This window comes from Nannizzia gypsea, genomic scaffold (assembly GCF_000150975.2).
Source record: "Nannizzia gypsea CBS 118893 supercont1.1 genomic scaffold, whole genome shotgun sequence".
Classification (NCBI taxonomy): Eukaryota; Fungi; Ascomycota; class Eurotiomycetes; order Onygenales; family Arthrodermataceae; genus Nannizzia; species Nannizzia gypsea.
Window position 1 is genome coordinate 415,241 of NW_003345201.1, and position 19,735 is coordinate 434,975.

Below are 19,735 nucleotides of genomic sequence, written 5' to 3' on the forward strand. Positions count from 1 at the left end.
GTTGGCTCGTGGCTAATGGCCCCTTCACTTTTATATAGCCGCCCTTGGAATAACAAGGATACTTAAGAGTGAAGTTAACCAAACATGAATATTCGCGGGATCATCCAGTAGAACGGTGATAGCCATATTGTGAAAGCTGGGAATCACCGATGCCCAAGTCTAGTAACTTCTAGCTAGAACGGGTCTATGATACCAGAGCCAACTCCCAGAAGCTGGTGGATGCTACCATTTTATGAAGCATTGATTTGATCTATATGGGCACTAGGCAAGAACATAACAATAATCAAGATGTGGATTGAAAGCGAGTAGACAAGAACGAGTCACTATTTCATCCGAACTACACCACCTAGAGCGAGGAAACATAAAAGGAAACGACACACAAAAACAAAACAGCATTGCGCACTTCTGACTAAATGCCCAACCAGGAAACAAGAAGAAAAAAAGACGAAATAAATGTATTATGAGAAAGGGGATGGGCGGGTTGTGGTTGGGCATTCAGAACAGACGCGGTTGTATCAATCAATTAAAGCAAAGCAAATGAAAAAGAGAAAAATGAAATAAAGGGCAGGGGAAAGACATCGAGAGAAGCATAGAAGGAGATGAAAAAAAGTATAAATCAAAACGATCTATAAGATAATACCGGAATGAAGATACGCAAAAAACCTGCGTAGGGAAAAGAGACGGGTGCTAGGGAAAGTGCTAGATGCTGGAAGGGGGCCGTGAGATCGAGATTATTAGACGAGGTGGAGTTGGGTTGGTAATAAAGCTAGCAAACAAGGGATGTGAATATGTATGGATGGATCATGTACCTCTTGTTCAACAAGAGGTATGATGAATCAACCAGTTGTCCATGAATCCACTATAGGATGAAGGGGGGCGGGAACTGCAGGAATGAACCAAGGAAACCAAAAAAGAGATATATAGCGAGGGCGGCTAAAGCGCGGCCCAAGAAGGTTGAAGAAAAGGTTTTTACCAGCCACTGGCCAAGAGCTGGGGCGAAAGGAAAGAACATAGTTCGTTAAACGTAATGTTCCATCATGGGGAGACGCTTATGAAAAAATTTACCCCATTGCAAGAACTTCCGAGACGTTTATAGAGAATCCACATGTGAAAAACAGTAAGAGTGTCATGATATCTTGACGCCGGGGGGTAGATGGAAGTAGAATCACTTGACTACAAGCTCATCGTCAACCATTCCCATTCCTGGCTGTTGGTTCTCGTTGCACCTGCTGCCAGACTGTGGTGAGCTGGGTTGAACGCTGCAGGGGGTTGACGAGGCTGTTGGTGTGGTGCCTGGGTCACTCTTTGTCTGCCTGATAGGTCTTGTTCAGGAGGGTTTCTGACATTGGCGTACATGCCTGAGACTGAACTTTTATCGAGGCAGCGTGGTCGACCCGGGATGAGTCTGGATGGCGTACCTGAGGCTGTGGTAGGGATAACATTGACGCTGCTGCTTGGCGAAGCGATAGGGAGGGCCTGTCTTGGAGGGAGCCGCGGCGATGGGGCACGGTAGTTCTTGAAGACGAAGAGCTAGATGTAGGCGTGGTTCCAGTGCTGGTAGGCGTGCTAGAGATAGGTGTTGGGGGCTGGGACAAAGCCGATGGCCTGGTTGGGATAGGGGCCGAAGCGACAGAAGTCTGATTGGTGGAGTTTTTACGGGAAGTCTTCTTGCCCGCTCTGGCTCCAGAGCCAGTAACGACGTTGCTTCCTCCACCACGATTGCGTTTCTTGATGACATCCGTTTTGAGAGCGAGGGGTCGTACGACACCGTGAAGTTTGAGGAACAGACCACAAGCGTTACATAGGAATTGGCCTTCAGCATTACGACGCCAGAGGGGAGTAGTTTGCGTGAAACAATTGGAGCACGACGTTGTAGTACCAGCGGGTTCGGCGTTCTTCGTGCCACCAGGGCCAGGACTTGCAGGCCGGGAGGGGGTGTTGCTGTTAGGGCCGGAGCTGGGAGAGTGCGGGGATTTGAAACCATTGCCAGCGTTGCTAGTGTTGCTATTATTGTTGGTGCTGTTAGTGCTGTTGGTGGTATTGATATTGTCGGCGGCGCCTTGTCGAAGGAGCTGGGTAGCGTTTGGTGTGGATATCGTGCGAGGAATCTTCTGTCTTCTCGGATCTGGATCGCGGTTACGCAGTTCGGTTACAGACGCGGCTGACCCGTGTGTTCGGTTTAGACTTCCAAGCTGAGTCCAGTCAGTGCTTCTCTCGTCTAGATCTGCTGCACCTATTGCTAGCGGCTTGGACGGCTGGCTATGGGCAGACGGCATGGAATTAATGGAGCCAGTATAGCTCCCGTCCCATTGCATGCCGGAGCCAAAGTTCATTGCAGCATCGTCGAGCATGCTGAAGTCCGCCGAGAGGTCCATGTTACGGTCAAGGAAAGCATTTCCAGCATCATCCTCGTTATCTGAGTCCCCGCCAAAGCTGAATACATGTCCCTTGGCAGAGGAGAGGCTCGTCGATGGTCGAGAAGGATCAGCCATGGACTGGCAGGTAGACGGTGTATATTGTTGCTGTTGCCCTTGCTGCTGCTGCATACCGAATCCTGACGAGTTGACTACCGAAGACGCTCCGCTACTCCCAGCCATGTTGAACGAGTGGTCATTGCCGGAATTGTGGTACATGTACCGGGATGTCGCAGGTGCCGAAAGGTTGGAGAGCGAATGTGAGTGGAATGAGCCTACTGGATGCTGGAAAGAGGTAGAATGGTCCTTTTCGAAGCCCTGCTGAGGAGTTGAGACGGCGGAGTGATAGCCTGAGGCTGTTGACGGGAAGAAATCGGTGGAGTTTATTGAAGAGCCTAGTGGGGTATGCGAGTACAGATTGGAGAACGCTCCACTCTGCATATGAGACAATTCTGTGGGGGAGAGCTGGAAGCTGGTGCTAAAAGACGGATGGTCCAGGGTGTTGGTAATGTCGTCAACATGGAAGGTATCCAGGTTCAATGGAGCAGAATGAGGTGGATGGCTTCCGAGGGAAAAACTGTGACTATGCCCATGGCCGTGGCTATGACCATGACCGTGACCGTGACCATGGCCATGACTTTGGCCGTGGCCGTGGTGGTGGTCAAGAGTGAAGTCAGTCATGCCCGTATCAGGGTCCGGGTCGTGAGAGATGATTAGTCCATGTACCGGAGGAACATGTGGTGATGACTCTGCCGGTCGTTTTCGGGCCTGAGATTGTTAGTATATATACGTCTATAAAATTGTAACGCATTCATCGTAGTAGAAGACGAAGAAGGAGAAGAAGAAGAAACGAAAAAAAGGCAAAAAGGCAAAAATAAAAAAAAAAATAGAATTAGACCTACAATCCGTTCGTCAACGCTAGTCTTCCTGACCCTACGCTGGACGTAGCCAAACTCGCTGGTCTGGGTGCCGACATGCGGGTGATGAGGCAGCGAGGCGGGCATGATGATGCCCATGGGCGAGTCCTCTTGCTCGTCCTTTGTGCTCCTGATAGGAATTGCCGACGCCACAGCATGCTGGGACGAGGGGCCTTCACTCATCGAGGGCGAGAAACCCGAAGGCGAGCTGATGGAGGAAGACGGAGCCACGAACGGGTCGACGTTCATAGGCTCACCGGCAGAATAGGTCTCCTGCGGTCGTTGGGCTTCCTCGCTCTGCTGTCCCAGTCTGTTGCCACCAGTCAGTATACCATCACCACATCATCAACATACATATAATAGATATATATATATAAAAGAGACGAACCTGGCCTGCGCCTGCTCTCTCTCCTTCTCCTTCCGCAGACTGACGGCCATCATGCGCCAGGTCAAGTTCTCCATCCGCTCCTGGTTCGGCAACTGGGTCTTGGTCCGGCTGTACAACTTCCATATCTGCGTCGCTAACGGGTCGTTCTTCTGCAGCTCCTCGGTGGTTTCCAGCGCGGTGCCATCTCTCCAGTCCGAGAATACCGACTCGCGGAGAAACCCCCCCGCGAGCGACGTTGTCCGGCAACTTCCGCTCCAGCTTGCCGGTGGGCGGATGGGTGGACGACGGGGACCAAAATGGAGGCGGCCTTCCGGCGGTGCCTCTCTGTCTCTGCCTTGTGCGAAGCCTCTTCTCTCGACTGGCAGCGGCCGCTGCCGTCACTTCACAACGCAACGCAAACGCAGTTCCCGGTGGGTAATCGCCCAGGAATTTCGACTGGTGGGCAGGAGAAGGGCCGGGCGAGCTGAGGATCGGAACAGTGGGTGTCCAGGAGCAGCGTCCGAGTCCGCTGGAGGAGGATGGAAAGACGGTATATCGTCGTATCACTATCAGGAGGCACGGAAGAAGTCCCGGCAGGGCCGTGGGCGAAGGGACCTGGGCTTGTGTATCTCGCCAGCCTGCGAGGTCAAACGCTGAATTGGGTCTCGTCTGTCCCGGTCTCCCTGGCTCTGATGCTGATTCTGCGTTCTTTCGGTTTGTCTGGCTGGTCTGGCGGATCAGGGCTGGCTGGTCTCGTCCGTCTCTGAGTCTTTAACACTTAACTTTCGCGGACTAAGTGGGAGTTTTTTGCCCACAACATGTGATTTCGGCTCGTAGGGCGAAAAAGGCGAAGATAGAGAGAGAGAAAGAGAAAGAGAAAGAGAGAGAGAGACAGGAAAAGAGAGTAGAGGAAGAAGAAGAAAGTGATAAGTAATAGTTATTATTTAATTAAGCAAAAAGTAAAGGGAGATGAAGCAGTTTTACGATGGAGTTCTTCAGGTTCTTCTTTTTCTTGTCCTTCATGCAGCAGCAGGCCTTGCATCGATGGTTAGTTAGTTACTAGTTGGTGAAGATGACGATGGAGATGTTGGCCTCGTAGTTCGCTCGCTGACGGCTGGGTTATTATAGCCGGTTACTAGATATCTAGATGGCATTCGGCCGTCTCTGCTCGCTCTGCCTGTCTCTCCCTCTTCTTCCCTTCCCTCTGTATCTTTTCCTCCCTGCTGCTTCGTCTGAATTTTTCGCCTTCTGCCGCGTCTTCTGCTGTGGGACCCAAGGGAGGGCCGGGGGCATGGGCAGTAACTAAAGTGAAGTAGTTAGTTACTTTTAGCACCTCGCCATAGCCGTGTCTAGAGGCAGGCAGGCCATCGCAGGCTTCTCCTGCTGCCTCTTCTTCTCTTCTTCGCCCTTGCCATAATCGACACCCTCTTCTTCTTCTCTTCTATCTCCTCTTCTTCTCCTCTTAAAGACGATATCAACATCAACTTCGCCTTCGTCTTTTTTTATCCACCAAAAAGTCGAGAAAATACGAGAAGCCGGTACGGTAACTTTCATGACAATACACAATACGATTAGTCATCTACACCCTAAACATCCCGAAGTCTTCGTCTTCTTCTTTTGCTTCTTTTGCTGCTTCTTCTGCTTCTTCTGCTTCATCTGCTTTCTCCTTTGACTGACTCTCTTCAAATCAATCCGAGTCCCCTGGCCGAGCGGAAACCAAGAAACACGAACCCAGAAACAAGGAAAATGAGAAGAGTCAAGAAGTGCGGGCTGCTAGGGCCTCTCGCGGTTCAGAGCAGGGATGAGGCTTGAAAGGTCGAGAGCACATCATCTACTCCCATACGAAGTACCGAGAAGTTACTGAGTTAGATATATCCGTCGTCCTTTTCAAGCATCCACCAGTGCATGCATGCATATATATATATATATCTCCAGTGCTATGCATGTACATGTGTTAAGTGTACATACTCTTAAGTCGGGTTAGTTATGCATCTCTTGTCCCTGGGGTGAAACACCTGCACGTAAGGACGGCGGCCGCCCCAAATCTGATGCCAAGTGTCCATACAGATGCGCCCATCTCTTCACGGCATCTCTCCATGGCATGGGTCCCTCCGGCCCTCTCTATCCTTATATTGTACTTACATAACATGTTATCGGCTCGGCTGGCTTCCAGAAGGGCGGTCCCCGGGAGTCCAGAGTCCAGAGTCTAGAGTCGTGGGCGGACAGACGGACAGACGGAGTGCGGAGAACGAGACCTCTGCCAGGCAATTAAACTAGTTATTTAAGCCAAAGTGAAGGGATCTCTGATATATATGTATATAACCACCTACCTATACAGTCAACTTCTCCGTTGACTGAGAGGTCACGAGAAGGTTGACAACTGTGTTGCAATCTCGACCAACAGCTTGTTGTCTGCCGGTTTGCTTGTCGGGATCGATCATCACTCTTGGCTCCAAGCACCCGTTCTGCATGCTTTGATGCCTTCTGGTGTTCATGGCGTAGCTGAAACAAGCCCAGTGTTGGTCTCATGGCGCCCATAGCAGCAGCGTTCCCCCCCCCCCCCCCCCAGCACAGAGAATATATAATATAAGCAAGTTAACCGCGTACAGCCAACGGTGGTACGACAGGCAGCAGCTCAAGGCTGGTTGAGAATATCTTGTCTCTCTTGGCCGCCAGCTGATCAAGCTCTTTTCTCTTCTCCCCCGTCCGGCCGTTGACTCTTGGTCTACCTATATACTCCGTACATCACTGTACGTCAGCAAACGGGCACGGTGCCAAATCCTTGGGGCTCTGGGGGGCGGGCAAGGGGGCAAAGAGGGCTGGCTGCCAGGGAAGCGCACAAAGCACGGAGACGGAGAGTCCTCCCCCTTACCTGCCCTACATATGCTTCCATGACCCTTGATGGTGTGTTGGCTACGACGGTCTTTGGCCGACCTCCAGCTTCACCGCCGTTCGTTGCATGCGATATCGGCATGGACGCCGTGGAAGGCCTCGAGATGGCACACCCCAAACCAGCAGCCCCAGTTCTGCCTGCTCTTTTTGTTTGATGCCAGTCGCGGCATCCCAGCTTCGGTTCGGGATGGGTCTTGGTCTTCCGTTTCTCTCTTGCGTCTGTCTCCGTCGTCATCTTCCCCCTTGGTGGCCGCCACTAACTGACTAGTCGAACTATGGCGACCAAGTCCCGTCTTCCCTGACCGGGAGATTTAGGAAGCCGTCTCGTCGTCATTACCGTACGATACACGCAGGCCGTACTCCGTATTTTCTGGCTTTTCAACCTCGGCCCTTTTCGTCTTCCTCCGTCCTTCAGCTTCTTCTAGCCAAACTAACAAACAAGGAGAACAAAGACCAGGCATAAAGATCGTTTACAAAGGTATAAAGATAACTAATATAAATCCCGCATTGCTTCTCGTGAAGTCTGCTTCTGCTTTTGGTTAGATCCGCCGGACAGTTCGAGTGCTCTCTGCCAGTAGAGACGGGCCTTAACCCCTTGTAATATGATATGATATACCCAAAAAGGCCAGGCAAGACTGGTTCCACGCCTGTACATGAGGTCTTTCTATTTGGCTTTACCAAGGGCTAATCTATACCGTCTACGCTACCTTTGAAGGAGCTGATTACCCAGCAAATAATTGTCAAGGCAGTGTTGATGATAAAAGGAGATTATACAACTCAAAGCGACAACTCAAGCTGGAGACAGTCAGTTAGGATCTAGGCCGAAGAACCGAGCAGTAGTATGCCGGCACGAGGAAGGGAATCTCAGGATACAGGTCTACGACCGTCCACTCATCCGGAAAGAATCTGTTGTAATGGCATGGGGATATGCGGCGCCTGGTGAACACCACGCCTCGGCTGTTTTTAGCGCGCAAGCGCCATCCTTCCACCAGGGCCATCAGCCTCCTTATTCGTCTTGATTCCGCCCGGGATACAGCCTCCTTCCTTAGCTTCCTCCAAATGCGGCCTTTTATCCTCTGCCAGTCAACGTCTCCTTTCCGTTTTCCGGCCACTGGTCAATTGTTCCCAGTATTCTCCCGCAGCTCTTCCCTTCCCCTCCAGCCCCAGAAGGTGGGCTTACGGACTCTGAATTAGGCAAACTTCGTGAGCCGTTCACATACGATACACAGCCCCAGTCTGCACCTTTGACCGAAACGCAGCTCATGGAGTGCATGGCACAGCCGGCAGTATACCCCCATTGTCCATCTCAGGTTGTGCACCATCCCTAGGTCCCAAAACCCCTTCCACATCCCACAGAACACGCAGTACCTTTTCCAGCCTTCCTCGTTTCCCTTCTCTCGCTTCCCTGTTCTCTGAGGCTTTACAAACATGCAATAGTGTCTTCGTTTGAAACAACTATAACACCTGAGTGTTACCGGCTTCTCATCATCATCCCAGTAATCCTTTACATAGTCATCCTCAAACTCCCTTTCAACCCCTCCTCTTCAAAGAGAAAATCAGTGTATTCATTTCGCAGCCGGCCCAAACTCCCATCAGACACTAGAAGCTGGAAGAATGCACATGTACATCGAGGTTGTTGGAGCTCCTGGTAGTTCAGGTGATCCACGATACAGAGGTACAGCTCCACCGACAACATGAGAAAGGATGGATTCTGTATACCACTCATACTACTAGGGACCGGGCCTTAATTAACTAACTACACACCCAAATCTGGAGAGCCACTACGTACCATGGTGCCATCAAATGCTTAAGCAAAATGATTTATAGAATGCGACCCAGCAGTCACCCCAAATCCGGCTTTAAGTCCCTTAGGTATGAATATGGAAAGTTAACAATAGATGTCTCTCCCACGATGAGGACTAATGTGGCCAGTTGGTAGTGGTAGTAGAGATAGAGGTCAAGTGAAGATTTTGTGTCTACGTCTCTACTTGCATATCAGGGAAGGGGCAATGCTGATGATACCGATACCACCTGTTGTTTACACTACGGCTGTAGCTTCCTACTATAGACGTAGGCATCTCCTTCGATTCCAACTTCAACCGCTTACCCTCATCAGAATGAACCACTGGGAATATATATCCATGGAGAGGCTGATATCAACGATATTTGCGTGGATATAGGGGCATGTGCTAGTCACTATTAGTCTCTCCTATCTATCAACAATCTTCAACATCTCTGAGAGTTGTCGTGGATGGCTAGATCCTGTCATGTTGAGCAAAGATACCCCTTGAAATGCTTTGGTCTGTGGTTAAATATACCTGGGTACACACTCTATAAACCTCAACAATAGCACCCCTATACACTGCTTCTGCTTATAGATAAAGAGAGAAAAGACCTACCAAGCATGCCATCATTCCAGCAAAGAACAACTACTGCTTCACTATAACATTACCAATGATGAATAATATCAAAATGACAATAAGATGAATATTCTCCCCAATCTATAAATCGTTCAGTAGAATATACATATATAGGCCTTTAAGCGTGTGCTAACAAGAATGAGTGCGCTTTTCCGCAGGAAAAATAAATGGAAACGATAATGGGCATAGCAGATATCTAGATAAATAGAAAAGCAAGTAAAATAAAATAAAAAAACCAAACCTCGACTCCACCTGGCCATGTTCGCAACCTTTCAGCTTTCGGTCACGAGAATCTCGCAGATAGATATTTCAGCCTGGCCTGGCCTTGAGGCAAGGCTGTCCTACCGAAGCATTGCTCATGGATGGTTTCTAGACACTTAGTACGAGGTTCATCACTTGATGAATTCGCAAAGTCCCGTTTCATCGTCCAGGGCCACCAATGTATGGGATTATGTTCGGGATATCCGAAGGCAAAATGACCTGCATAGCAAGTACATGGAAGCTATAAGCAGGGAAAACGCGAATATTATTTTATCATCGTAATCGCTTTACTACATCAAGGGTGCCGTGTGCTCTTCGCCCGTGCACCAGGTTAATGGTAGTTAGTTGTAGATGATGCATGGACGAAGCTAGGAATCTCCCTTCACGATGACGGAGTTGCCGAACCCAAAATCCTTCTCAGGCCATTACCCCTGCTTTGCACTCGCAGACACAGAAGATCCCCTGCCATCGGCTTTGTCGAGTACGAAGTATACGTACTCGGAGGTGCGAGGATGTACGAGGTAGAGTGGCGCGAATATCCAGCTTTGAAATGATAAAAACAAAATCTCGCTGAGGGGAGGGGATGGCAACCAATGGATACAAGGGATACAATTGTACCCCTGCTCAAGCCAGATGCTTATGTGAAGAAGAGAGGGAGGGGGAGGAGACAGTGTGTGTTTATATTGCGTCGGAGTAGCTCCGCTTGCATGACAGGTGATATTTTGCTCTATAACCCGATGTGATTGTGAGCGTGAGTGCTCATGGGAAGAGCTATACTTGCGGAGAGAAAACCCGATCTCTCGAATGGGGTGTGTGACTAGACCAGTTATTGGACAAGAGTGCTTAGCTATATTTTCCGGCGTGCAAAGTAAGGTTTTATACCTTTCCCGAAGGCAACGAATTTGAAGGACGTTATTTAGTAAACGTCTTGCATATTGCACAATGCAAATACTTGCATCTAGTTTGTCCAACTAGGACAACAAATCCATGAATATGTGTTTCTGATTGGAGTATTCTATCAACAGCAAGCTTGCATGAAAAGAAAGAATATGCAAGAGCAATGGATGCATGAGCAGGATGCAGCCACGCCAAGGTGCATGCGGTGGTGTCGTGTCTGTTGAAGGGAAAAAACAAAAGTTTCTACAATAGAAGAAACCAGACTGCGTATGGAGGTTTTGACCACCGCCAGTACAAAGTAAAATGGCAAAGTGCTTACAAACCGTTGGCTGGAAGCCATTTTGGTTCCAACTTGCTCTTAAAAGACCTTCGTTGCTTGTCACATGAAGTGAGGCGAGAGAGAAAAGAAAATATATGATATTTCCAGAAGAGAAGTATCAGAAAGGAAAAATATATGACCAAACAAGCCTTGTTGAGAGTAATATCTGTGCATATACCCTGGACATGTCCAAGCCAGGGATTGATCGCTTTGCGCTCCCATATTCCAAATCACTACTTCGTACGGAGGAGGAAAGGGCGATCGTCTTTCTCCGAGGAGCGTTACATACCTAGGTATCTTAGACATCAAGCTCCATGATGATCTCGAGATTAGGAGGGATTATGTCAGCCCAATCGTGGCCAGCTTCGCGCAACATGGCTTCCCATTTGGCGTTTTGTGCACTGGAAGATGACGATGAGTTTTTGCTTCTTATCGTCATGTTCTGTGGTAGCTAGCAGACGCTGCGATTTATCCTTTGGACACACTTTCTTTTTATGCTTCATGTGTCGTTGGAGCAGTGTCTGAGCGCAGCAAGTAGCGAACTCAACTCTTCTTTCGACATCGACTAGCATGAGGACCGTGAACTTCTGGGCTTGAAGATGTTGAGGATACCCAATCATCTGCCATCTGTTACATCCATCTCGTCGGATGACTCGACTTGGCTGTGGGGGCTTTGTTTTCGAAAAAGCAAGAAGTAGGAAGTTCTTCTTTGGTATGCATCCGTCAGGAAGAATTCAAGACGTCTGACTGCAGCGCCCTTAATCTTGAAATTGAAGAGGGGGGTATTTGAGAGCCAAGCAACTCGTTTCTTCCTACACCGAGAACGCTGAGGCTTGCTTATTAGGCAGTTCGTTCATCCACCGCATCTCCTGTGGCATCGGTTGATTTAAATCGGAAACGCTCTCTATGGAGCCGTGGCGTGCAGAAGCGCATGAACAGAACCAGAGCAGTGGGAGTAGCGACCAAGCTGGTTGATCAATCTCCGGTTAGGACTCGTGGCTGATTTAAGTAAGGAAAAGAAAAGAAGGTAAAAAAAATAAAGATAAGAAGGAAAAAGGAAAAAAGTAAAAGAAAAAGCCAGGTCCTTGGGTTTTGGCTGGGTTGAACGGCGCAGGAGATGCTTCAAATATAACAAGGAGAAAATTAACTTAACTAATCAGCGACTGTCTCCAACCCTAACGATAATATTAAGCATAGTTACCTAAGGGGTTCTAATGGAGGCCATCCCTCATCAAGGTCGAAGCCAACGTGGTATTTTGTTTCCCCCTTTTTAGCGTAACCCTTAATTTACCATCCAGTCCATTCAGAAGGCGTGAATAATGAAGCAAAAATAGGAGTTTGGTATGCTGTACTTACTTAGTCGAACAGGGACCCCATCCCCCTGCAACTCAGGAAATTAGGCTGTCGTAAGCTTGTCCGATCCACCCACGGAGAGACTGTGGAATATAACAAGCAAAAGTTGACCGCATGCGCCATTTTTTTCCACTTTTATTTGTCGCCTTCTTCGCCGCTCCTATCGTTTAGAGATGTTTGTCCATGCATTTTTTAGATTATCTTTTCAGCGTGTAGTGTTTGGAAGACCAAGAAGGGTTATCGAAGGGCCGTACGGAGTATGGAGGTCGACTTCACAACAGAGGATGCTAACTTCGGGCAGCATTTCCACCGTGTTGAGGACAGATTTCGTCTCTGCGAGATGCATGTAAATATAAACACATGCTATACGCAAGGGATCCATATCCATAGTAGGTTAATATGCATATTAACCATACAACTCCGTATGCTGCGGAGGAGGCCCAGAGCTTGGGGCGAGATAAAGTTATTCCAGCGACGTCGGTAAATCTCGCAACCTACAAAATCATTTCTCGATAATGAAAATTCCTCAAAGAAGAGATAATAAGAGCCGGTAAAAGGGTAAGCAAAGAGATTGTCTTGTTGCACACTCTGGTCCACATATATTGGTGCTGCGGCCATAACTCCAGCCAGCACCAGAAGCAATTTCCTTCAAAGGCTTAGAACCATCCAGGAGTGGAAGCTATTTACGACAAAAAAGCGTAACTTACCTAAAATAATGAAAGTTATCGTGCGTCTATCTTGCGTTGCACACAGAGTATGTTTGGACATACAGGTGGAGTGGAGTGGTGGATAAGCCCATACATAGTCTTGAATATATCTGATCGATGTTTGGTCCACCCTAAATGCGCCCACAGCAGCCAACCAGTCCGTACTTATGATAACTCTTTTTGGTCGAGATCAGGTGTGAACAAGTAAAGATACCAGACTGTCCGCCCTGGCGTTAAAAAAGAAAAATAGAAATGGCAAAGAAGGAATGGAGGTTCATGCATTCTTGTTCGAGCTTTGACTTACTGCTGACTTGATACAGTAAATCCATGATTGAACTTTTATGCTCCCTGCCAAATGAGTGAATCTCGAAGTTGCACTGCAACAGAGAACGGAGGTCACGTCCATTATTGTGCTTTTTCTCCGAGTTAATCTTAACCTCTGATCGGAGTTTGCTTCTCTTTGGTTCAATATGCGCTTCTGATAGTCGCTCACAGGTAGATTAACGGAGAGATGTCCCGATCAAGCGTCCATTTCTTTTGGGATCTTCTCTCCCTACCATTGGACAGGAGAAGGGGCTCGCGCTGTCCTCCGTACAACCGACGATGGGCCCTAGCAGGGATAGATGTTGGTGCTCTTTCTAATCGTTGGTCCTTGGCATGATTATTAGTGAGCGGCCACTCCTTACACTTTTGATGGCCGATAGTTTTCATGTATATCAACTTATACGCATGCACTCCGTAGACGCCTATCGGTGTACGCCGTAAATAAAAGTTTCAATGACAGTCTGAGGGCATGCGGACCAAGGGGTAAGCAAAGAGATGGGGTGCGAGCTGGACCGTTCACTTTGAAGGATTTGATTCCACACATATTTCTTGTCTATATTTGTCGATGGTCCATTGATATCGACATCCAACCTATAGACTTTCGTGTATGCGAGTGCCTACCTGCTGGATGTATCCCCTTGACGTTTCAACATGGGAAGAGGAAGCACCGCTGTTCTGCCTTGCGTGCGTCCGGACTGTGCAAGGTGACTTAAATTTCTCGTTTCTTTTTCTTTTGCTTTCTCCCTCCCTCCCTCTCTGTCTGTGTGTGCTCTATTTTCCTTTTTGCTCCTGGTGGTCTCTCTTTTCGGGCTTCTACCCCCTCGGGGAGCACTCCGGTTGCATGGGATGCCATGTGTGAGTGCGCTGCAAATGTTGGTGGAGGTGGAGTCAGGCTTTCTTCCTGTCAAGATAGGCTTCGGAGTATTTCTTAGAGTTGCACTGCATTTGCAAAGTTTCGCTCATTGAAAAAGGAATATATATCAAAAGCAAAAAAAAAGAAATACTTGTAGTCAAACAGCACAAGACAGATATGGGCGCCCTCGAGAGAAAAGCAAAGTCGTGGAGGGCAAACCTGGTCGCCACTAGCTGCCACTTGTATCTCCTTTGCTGTGCTGGTCGTTGTTGCGGTTGTTGTTGCTGTTTGCCGTCGCTTGTTGTCGACCTTAATATAATGCGGGCGCTTGGCCACCTCGTCCCAGTTAGGAGGAGAACAACGCCGCACTACGCGTATTTCCGATGACTAAGCACAACAGCCAGAGCTTGGGCTAGGCTGACTCAGCATGAGCTAAAAGCAGCGCAGGGTCAACCAACCTCAAACGCCCTAACCGCTTTTGGCAGTCCCTTTTTGGCTTTTTGGTCGAGTTTTTGTTTTTTGGCCCTTTTTTTTTTATACGGAGTACGATCGAACGTCTTTCCATCTCGCACGCAAACACACGATGGATATTGTGATCGCATTGCTTGTGATATACTTCGTACACGATGATCAATAACCTATTTATGGTACGGAGTCCTTAACTCGACCGGGAATCTCGTCAAGCATGTGGTGACGCCAAACCCAAAGAAGCAGCTCTGTTCAAGCCAGCTTGCTATAGAAGAGGGGGGGTATATACGGAGAGAGACTCAGATGCATAACCACATGTACTTCCTGCGTACGTACGGAGTACTTCGGACATCTCCTCAGCTGTGTTCTCTGCCTGTACTTCTCCTTGTTTTTTCCTTGCTTTCGGGGGCGTTAAGGATCATGGCTGACAGGGTAATATCATAGCTCATTGGCTGCGAGCCCCTTTAGGGGCGACCTTGACATCAACCAACCGGTGAGCACGCGCCTGTCTCTGACCAGACGTCGGTAAATACGACCAAAATCTCGAAACAAGCGGCCAGGGGACCGTTTTGTGAGAGAAATCTTGGCACCGGGCGTAACCTCTGTTGGAGATGCGTTTCAGGTTGCCTTTTAGCCTCGCACCAAGTCACTAAGCAAGCCATCCGGTTGAAGGAGCCATGTTAATCCGTCGATTTCATGGTGGCCGATCGACTAACGAGGTCTCCTGCCTCGCAGAAACGACTAATCCAGCAATTTCAATTGGCTTTTTTATTAAAAAGGGATAAAAAAATAGACCATTCCTTCATTTATTCACCAGCGGGCACTCCCTGCCTGACCGAAGGACCTCCACGCAAATCCACACTGTTTCATCTAGGCCCTTGAGGCAGCATCTTTGGCTTCGACTGTTATTCCCCGCAGAGGAGGGAGAGCCGGACCCTTGAACTGTTTGGGAGATGGTGAATTATTGATAACGCAGCTAATAACACTCTAATATATTCCTGTTGTCCACACGGCGGAGGAACCGAGGCTCTATTTCATCCTTTTGAGATTAACATACGGAGTACCTCATTAAGATAACGCCTACACTTGGAGAAAGGGGCACAACGGTCAGAACTTGCAAAGGGACTAAGCTCTCCACCGACCGGTGCGGGAAGCTTTTTTTGGCTATCAGTCTTTTTTTAGGTCTCGAAAATGAAAGCATAAAACTTTCAATTGCCAAGGAGGCTTGAAGAGTTGGTACCCCCTTCTTCGTTCTCTGTACGGAATACACAGATATAGAAATAACACGTTAGGACTCCTTGCACTGTTTTTCGACCCCAAAATCTCCACTTTAATATTTGGAAATGGTTGACGACACCTGTGCATTACCTAACTGCCTATATTTGATGTTGATCAGCCCCGACTTCCAGATGGCTAGAACCCCCCTGAGGCGACCCTTGAACAACACCCATTCGTTTGATCGACTACTCCATAGCGTCAGCACCAATAATATTTATTTCCTCATACACTTCTAGCTCTTTTTCGTGGCGTTACTTGCCCTCTTTTTTCACTTCGGGCTTCTATCTCTAATAAGTCCTTCCTTTTTTTCAAAAAGGAATTTACTAACACTTGGTATTTTAGCCAACCCCTTTGGCTACGACCGTGGAGAGTGGTAACTCTGACTCCTACCCATGGTAGCAGCAGTAGCCTAATCTTGTTCCTTGTCTCCATCTTTGACAAGCTTGCCCATTGACCAGTCCGCTGTACCCTTCTTCATTGCCATTCGATTAAGGCAATTTGCTTTTTTCCCAATTCTCCTTCAAGTGCTTGACGCATCTTGAGAGAGAGAGAAAAAGGAAAAAGTCTTGGGACGTTTCACCCCACGATTTAGCCTGGTTCATTTCGTGTCCTAATTGCGGGCCGGGGGGGAGTGTTTATCAATATCCCCTTCGCTTGGTTTTATTTTTTTCCTCCTTCGCAAAAGCGCCCTCTCAAGTAGCTTCACTCGATTACCTTTTAACATCTGTTTCCCTCTTCCTTTTGTTATGGATATTGTGTTCGTATTGCACCATTCCTCGTTTGGATTGTTCCTGGACCTGTTTTTATACCCCCCTTCCACCCACAGTGGCGGTTATATCTGAAGTATATATATATGTATAGTATATATCTTTTGATATATATTTCACGATCCCTTCCAGAATATATATAGTATCCCCTCCCTTGGAACCACACCGGCCGCGGGGAAAGGACGCCTAGCTTTCTTTTTCGTTGTTTGATAATATATTTTATCCCCCTTTTCCCCTTCCCATGGCCACCCTTTAAGATCTCTCTTCGGCTGGCTATCTAGACAGTACACCTCAAATACCGCTCATCTGCTTGTTCATTTAGTGCTGAACTCTGTCGGGGATGACTTGAGCACCGTGATAACTCGAACTCCTTGTCGCATGGGGATAAAATTGCCGATCGTCGATTCCTCGCTACTCTTCGCTTTATCATACACCATCTGCGCAAGGGAGGGCATCTCAGCAATTTCAACAAACACGAAGCCGGAATCAGAGTCACTACCCGTCGATTTGCCCTTGACAATCGGTTTCCTGTTCACCGCCCGCCTGTGGAAGCGATGCGCGAGGTCACATATCGGCCCGTAAGTCAAGGAATATCAAAAGGCCTTGGCCATGGAAAACTCGACGGGATCGGCCGCAGATAAGAAACGGAACAAGCTGGGATATCATAGAACATCTGTTGCTTGTGGTAAGCATCCTACGAGTTCCTCACCTACTTCCCGTTTCCACAAAAAATCCAGCAGCTGGACAAATTCGATGCGCATTCCCATGTGACGCATATTGGTTTCGAGCCTGTCTCCTTTATAAGCGTCCAATTCACTCCGTTGGCGGGTCTGTGGAAGTTTGAGCATTGGATTAACAGATGAACTTCTTCTTTATAGTGCACTGTCGAAGGAGGAAAATACGATGCCTGCTTGCGCCCGACGACTCACAAGGCAGGTGCGAGAACTGCATCCGCCTAAAGAAAGAATGTCATTTCTATCCAGTGGACCAACAACCGGCGGTAGACAAGAGGGGGCGCCCTATAACGAAACCCGAGACTGCGGGATCCGATGCATCCCTGACTACTACACCTCCTCTGCTGGGCAGCGGGGCAGTGATGGAGCAGAAGGAGTCTTATTTCCCATACCCGAATATGGCGATTTCTTCAGGTCAAGATATATCAGCCTACAACTCTGGCGCATACCCCGGAACGCCCGTGGCAGCATATACACCAGGTTTGTTCCACCACACTTGGGAAACCGCACCGTCGTATATTGAGGGATGTGGAAGTAGGAGGGAGGTATCCTGACTAAAATCTGTTATTTTTTTTAGATCCAATAGTCGCATCTGAGCTGGGTGCGATACCAGGTGCAGCCCAAGCGGTCCCGGCATGGAACGAACCTATCTATGATCCCCAGGTACCCGGAATGGTTCTAAGACCTTCTCCAGGAGCAGTTGTACCGCCAGGGGCCATTCCCCACCCATCAAGTGGTCCAATGGCGGTGACACCAGACGCTACCGGTATACTTCCAGTCAACATGTCAGCAGCTGGATTTGGTGCTGTTCCCCACGATAGCACAGCGTGGGGTGGTCAAATATCGAGGTCTATGAGTTTATCCGCGAGGCCGGGTGTGCCGTCACCCATACCACAAGCATACCCTAGCCAGTACCACCCATCACCACAGATCAACCCTGAATTTAAACGTCGGATGACTACCCCCGCCGAATCTTACTCTGCCATGGGACACATCCCTAGCGTCCCCCAGCTCCCTTCGACACCTGTACCTGTATCGTTTGACGAAGCCCAGATACCATTTACGACCTATAACATGCCTGGAACCGTTTCTGGACAGGTAATAGTTGGTTCTGCTGCAGATCCAATGTCCCTTTCAGAGTGGTATTCGCCAGATTCACTGCAAGCACATCAACAAGGCTTTATTCCCGATCAGCAAAACTTGATGCATCGGCCACCAAGCTAGTTACATCCTACCCAGGCGTTTATACCGCACGGTCTTCTGGCTGCCTCGAAACCCCCCAAATATACCCATGAACCTGGTACCATTCTTGTTCTTCTCCCTTTTCTTCCGCCTTTTTCCTGCAATCGGAAACAAACCAAGAAACTCTAGCCTCCGAATCCGATAAGCCGTGTAAATCCCCGGGCCGGCTTCTATGAATCTCTCTTTTTCACTCTTCTCACTTTTGGAACGGCATCTCAACCAAAGGATTTTTCTCATTGCCCACCCTACGTGGGATTTATTCATTTGCCGGCGTACGTCATTAAACGGGCATCATGTTTCTTTTCTCCTTCTTCCCCCCATGAGGACCAATCCGCATCACTCTATACCTTCTAAATCCTGGCTGTACTCTTCATCTATCGTCCATCTCCCTCAATGGTTCTCAGTATCTTCCCTACGTTATCCCCCTCTACCATATGGCCTTGCTATTGCAAAAAAAGAGAAATAAAAAAAAGGGAAAAAAGAGAAAGAAAAAAAAACCAATAAGCAACCAAATCTCGGTAAATACTATACTCAATTGGCCCCCATTTATATCCAGAACGTTCTTGGGTTTCCTTTCTCTTCGTTGCATATTCATATCCCTCACTTATCTACCGAGTAAACTCCTCGCAGCTGCATGCATTTGGTACCAGGCTCAGCTCTACCTACTATCCTCCCCGTCTCTACATATCACTTCTAACGTCCATCTTGGGTCTCTTTATATGTCTCTTCTTTTTTACTTCTTTCTTTTTTTTCCTCGCATTATTAATCTTCTTCAATTTCCGTTTACATCTATGGACTGGCTACATTTGAATGTGGGCTCTGAGAGCGGCCACACGGGGTTACTCATTTAAAACGGAGAGGGAGGGTTTATCATTTTTATTTCATAAAATAAGGGCTTCTAGTGACTTTTCTTTTCTTTGCTGTTTCCTAGTAATTTTCGACTTTATATACCATGTTTTAGCTGATAACTGTTGGTCAAGGGGCTGTTTTGTCATATCGTTCTTACATCGAGGCAGAAGAACATTGCATATTTATATCTTTTGATCACCTTTTCGGAGAAAGGTCATTTCCCAGGTCTACCAAACTTCTCAGGGCCTCAAGTTAACCATATTGGCACAAAAATATCGCGGATACTCAACGGTTTACATTGAATATCAGCAACCGCTGCCCAATTCTGAGAACTTCCAACCCTCAACATCGCTGTCGTCTTCCCTTCCGCACCACTGCGGAACAAGGAGGCTTGTCAATGCCATGGGTTGCTCGTATTTGTCCCTCGTCCTCCTGCATCGACACCAATAGCGTCCCTCTGGCTGCAGGACGAAGAGGTGTGAGCTCACCCTCATGAGACGAAAAGACGGCCTGGTTGGACAAATATGACGATCTCTTACTGTCTACTATCTACTATCAACCCCAGGTTGCAGCCATGCAAAGCCTGTCAAATGTCTAACTATGCATTATTGAAGAGTAAAAAAGTTGGCTCACCAGCTATGACGGAATAGCCCGCGCCTAGTTAACTAGTAGT

At 48.2% G+C, this 19,735-nt stretch overlaps 5 protein-coding genes across 5 annotated transcripts; 2 read left to right on the forward strand and 3 right to left on the reverse strand.

Annotated features, from left to right (window-relative positions):
• Positions 1–1,173: 1,173 nt before the first annotated feature.
• On the reverse strand, positions 1,174–3,842 carry MGYG_00142 (nitrogen regulatory protein areA; the record flags this gene model as incomplete). Its single annotated transcript, XM_003176003.1, has 4 exons — positions 1,174–1,313; positions 1,355–3,182; positions 3,317–3,631; positions 3,720–3,842. The coding sequence occupies 4 exons, from the start codon at positions 3,840–3,842 to the stop codon at positions 1,174–1,176; spliced, it is 2,406 nt and encodes an 801-aa protein (XP_003176051.1).
• Positions 3,771–4,465, forward strand: MGYG_08882 (hypothetical protein; the record flags this gene model as incomplete). Its single annotated transcript, XM_003176004.1, has 2 exons — positions 3,771–4,248; positions 4,272–4,465. The coding sequence occupies 2 exons, from the start codon at positions 3,771–3,773 to the stop codon at positions 4,463–4,465; spliced, it is 672 nt and encodes a 223-aa protein (XP_003176052.1).
• Positions 4,466–6,293: 1,828 nt separating this feature from the next.
• Positions 6,294–6,825, reverse strand: MGYG_00144 (hypothetical protein; the record flags this gene model as incomplete). The annotated part of the gene is made up of 2 exons (XM_003176005.1): positions 6,294–6,427; positions 6,633–6,825. The coding sequence occupies 2 exons, from the start codon at positions 6,823–6,825 to the stop codon at positions 6,294–6,296; spliced, it is 327 nt and encodes a 108-aa protein (XP_003176053.1).
• A 574-nt stretch (positions 6,826–7,399) lies between these two features.
• MGYG_00145 (hypothetical protein) lies at positions 7,400–8,382 on the reverse strand (the record flags this gene model as incomplete). Its single annotated transcript, XM_003176006.1, has 4 exons — positions 7,400–7,666; positions 7,883–8,117; positions 8,211–8,317; positions 8,353–8,382. The coding sequence occupies 4 exons, from the start codon at positions 8,380–8,382 to the stop codon at positions 7,400–7,402; spliced, it is 639 nt and encodes a 212-aa protein (XP_003176054.1).
• Positions 8,383–16,791: 8,409 nt separating this feature from the next.
• Positions 16,792–18,195, forward strand: MGYG_00146 (hypothetical protein; the record flags this gene model as incomplete). Its single annotated transcript, XM_003176007.1, has 4 exons — positions 16,792–16,815; positions 16,975–17,065; positions 17,116–17,451; positions 17,549–18,195. The coding sequence occupies 4 exons, from the start codon at positions 16,792–16,794 to the stop codon at positions 18,193–18,195; spliced, it is 1,098 nt and encodes a 365-aa protein (XP_003176055.1).
• Between the last annotated feature and the right edge of the window lie 1,540 nt (positions 18,196–19,735).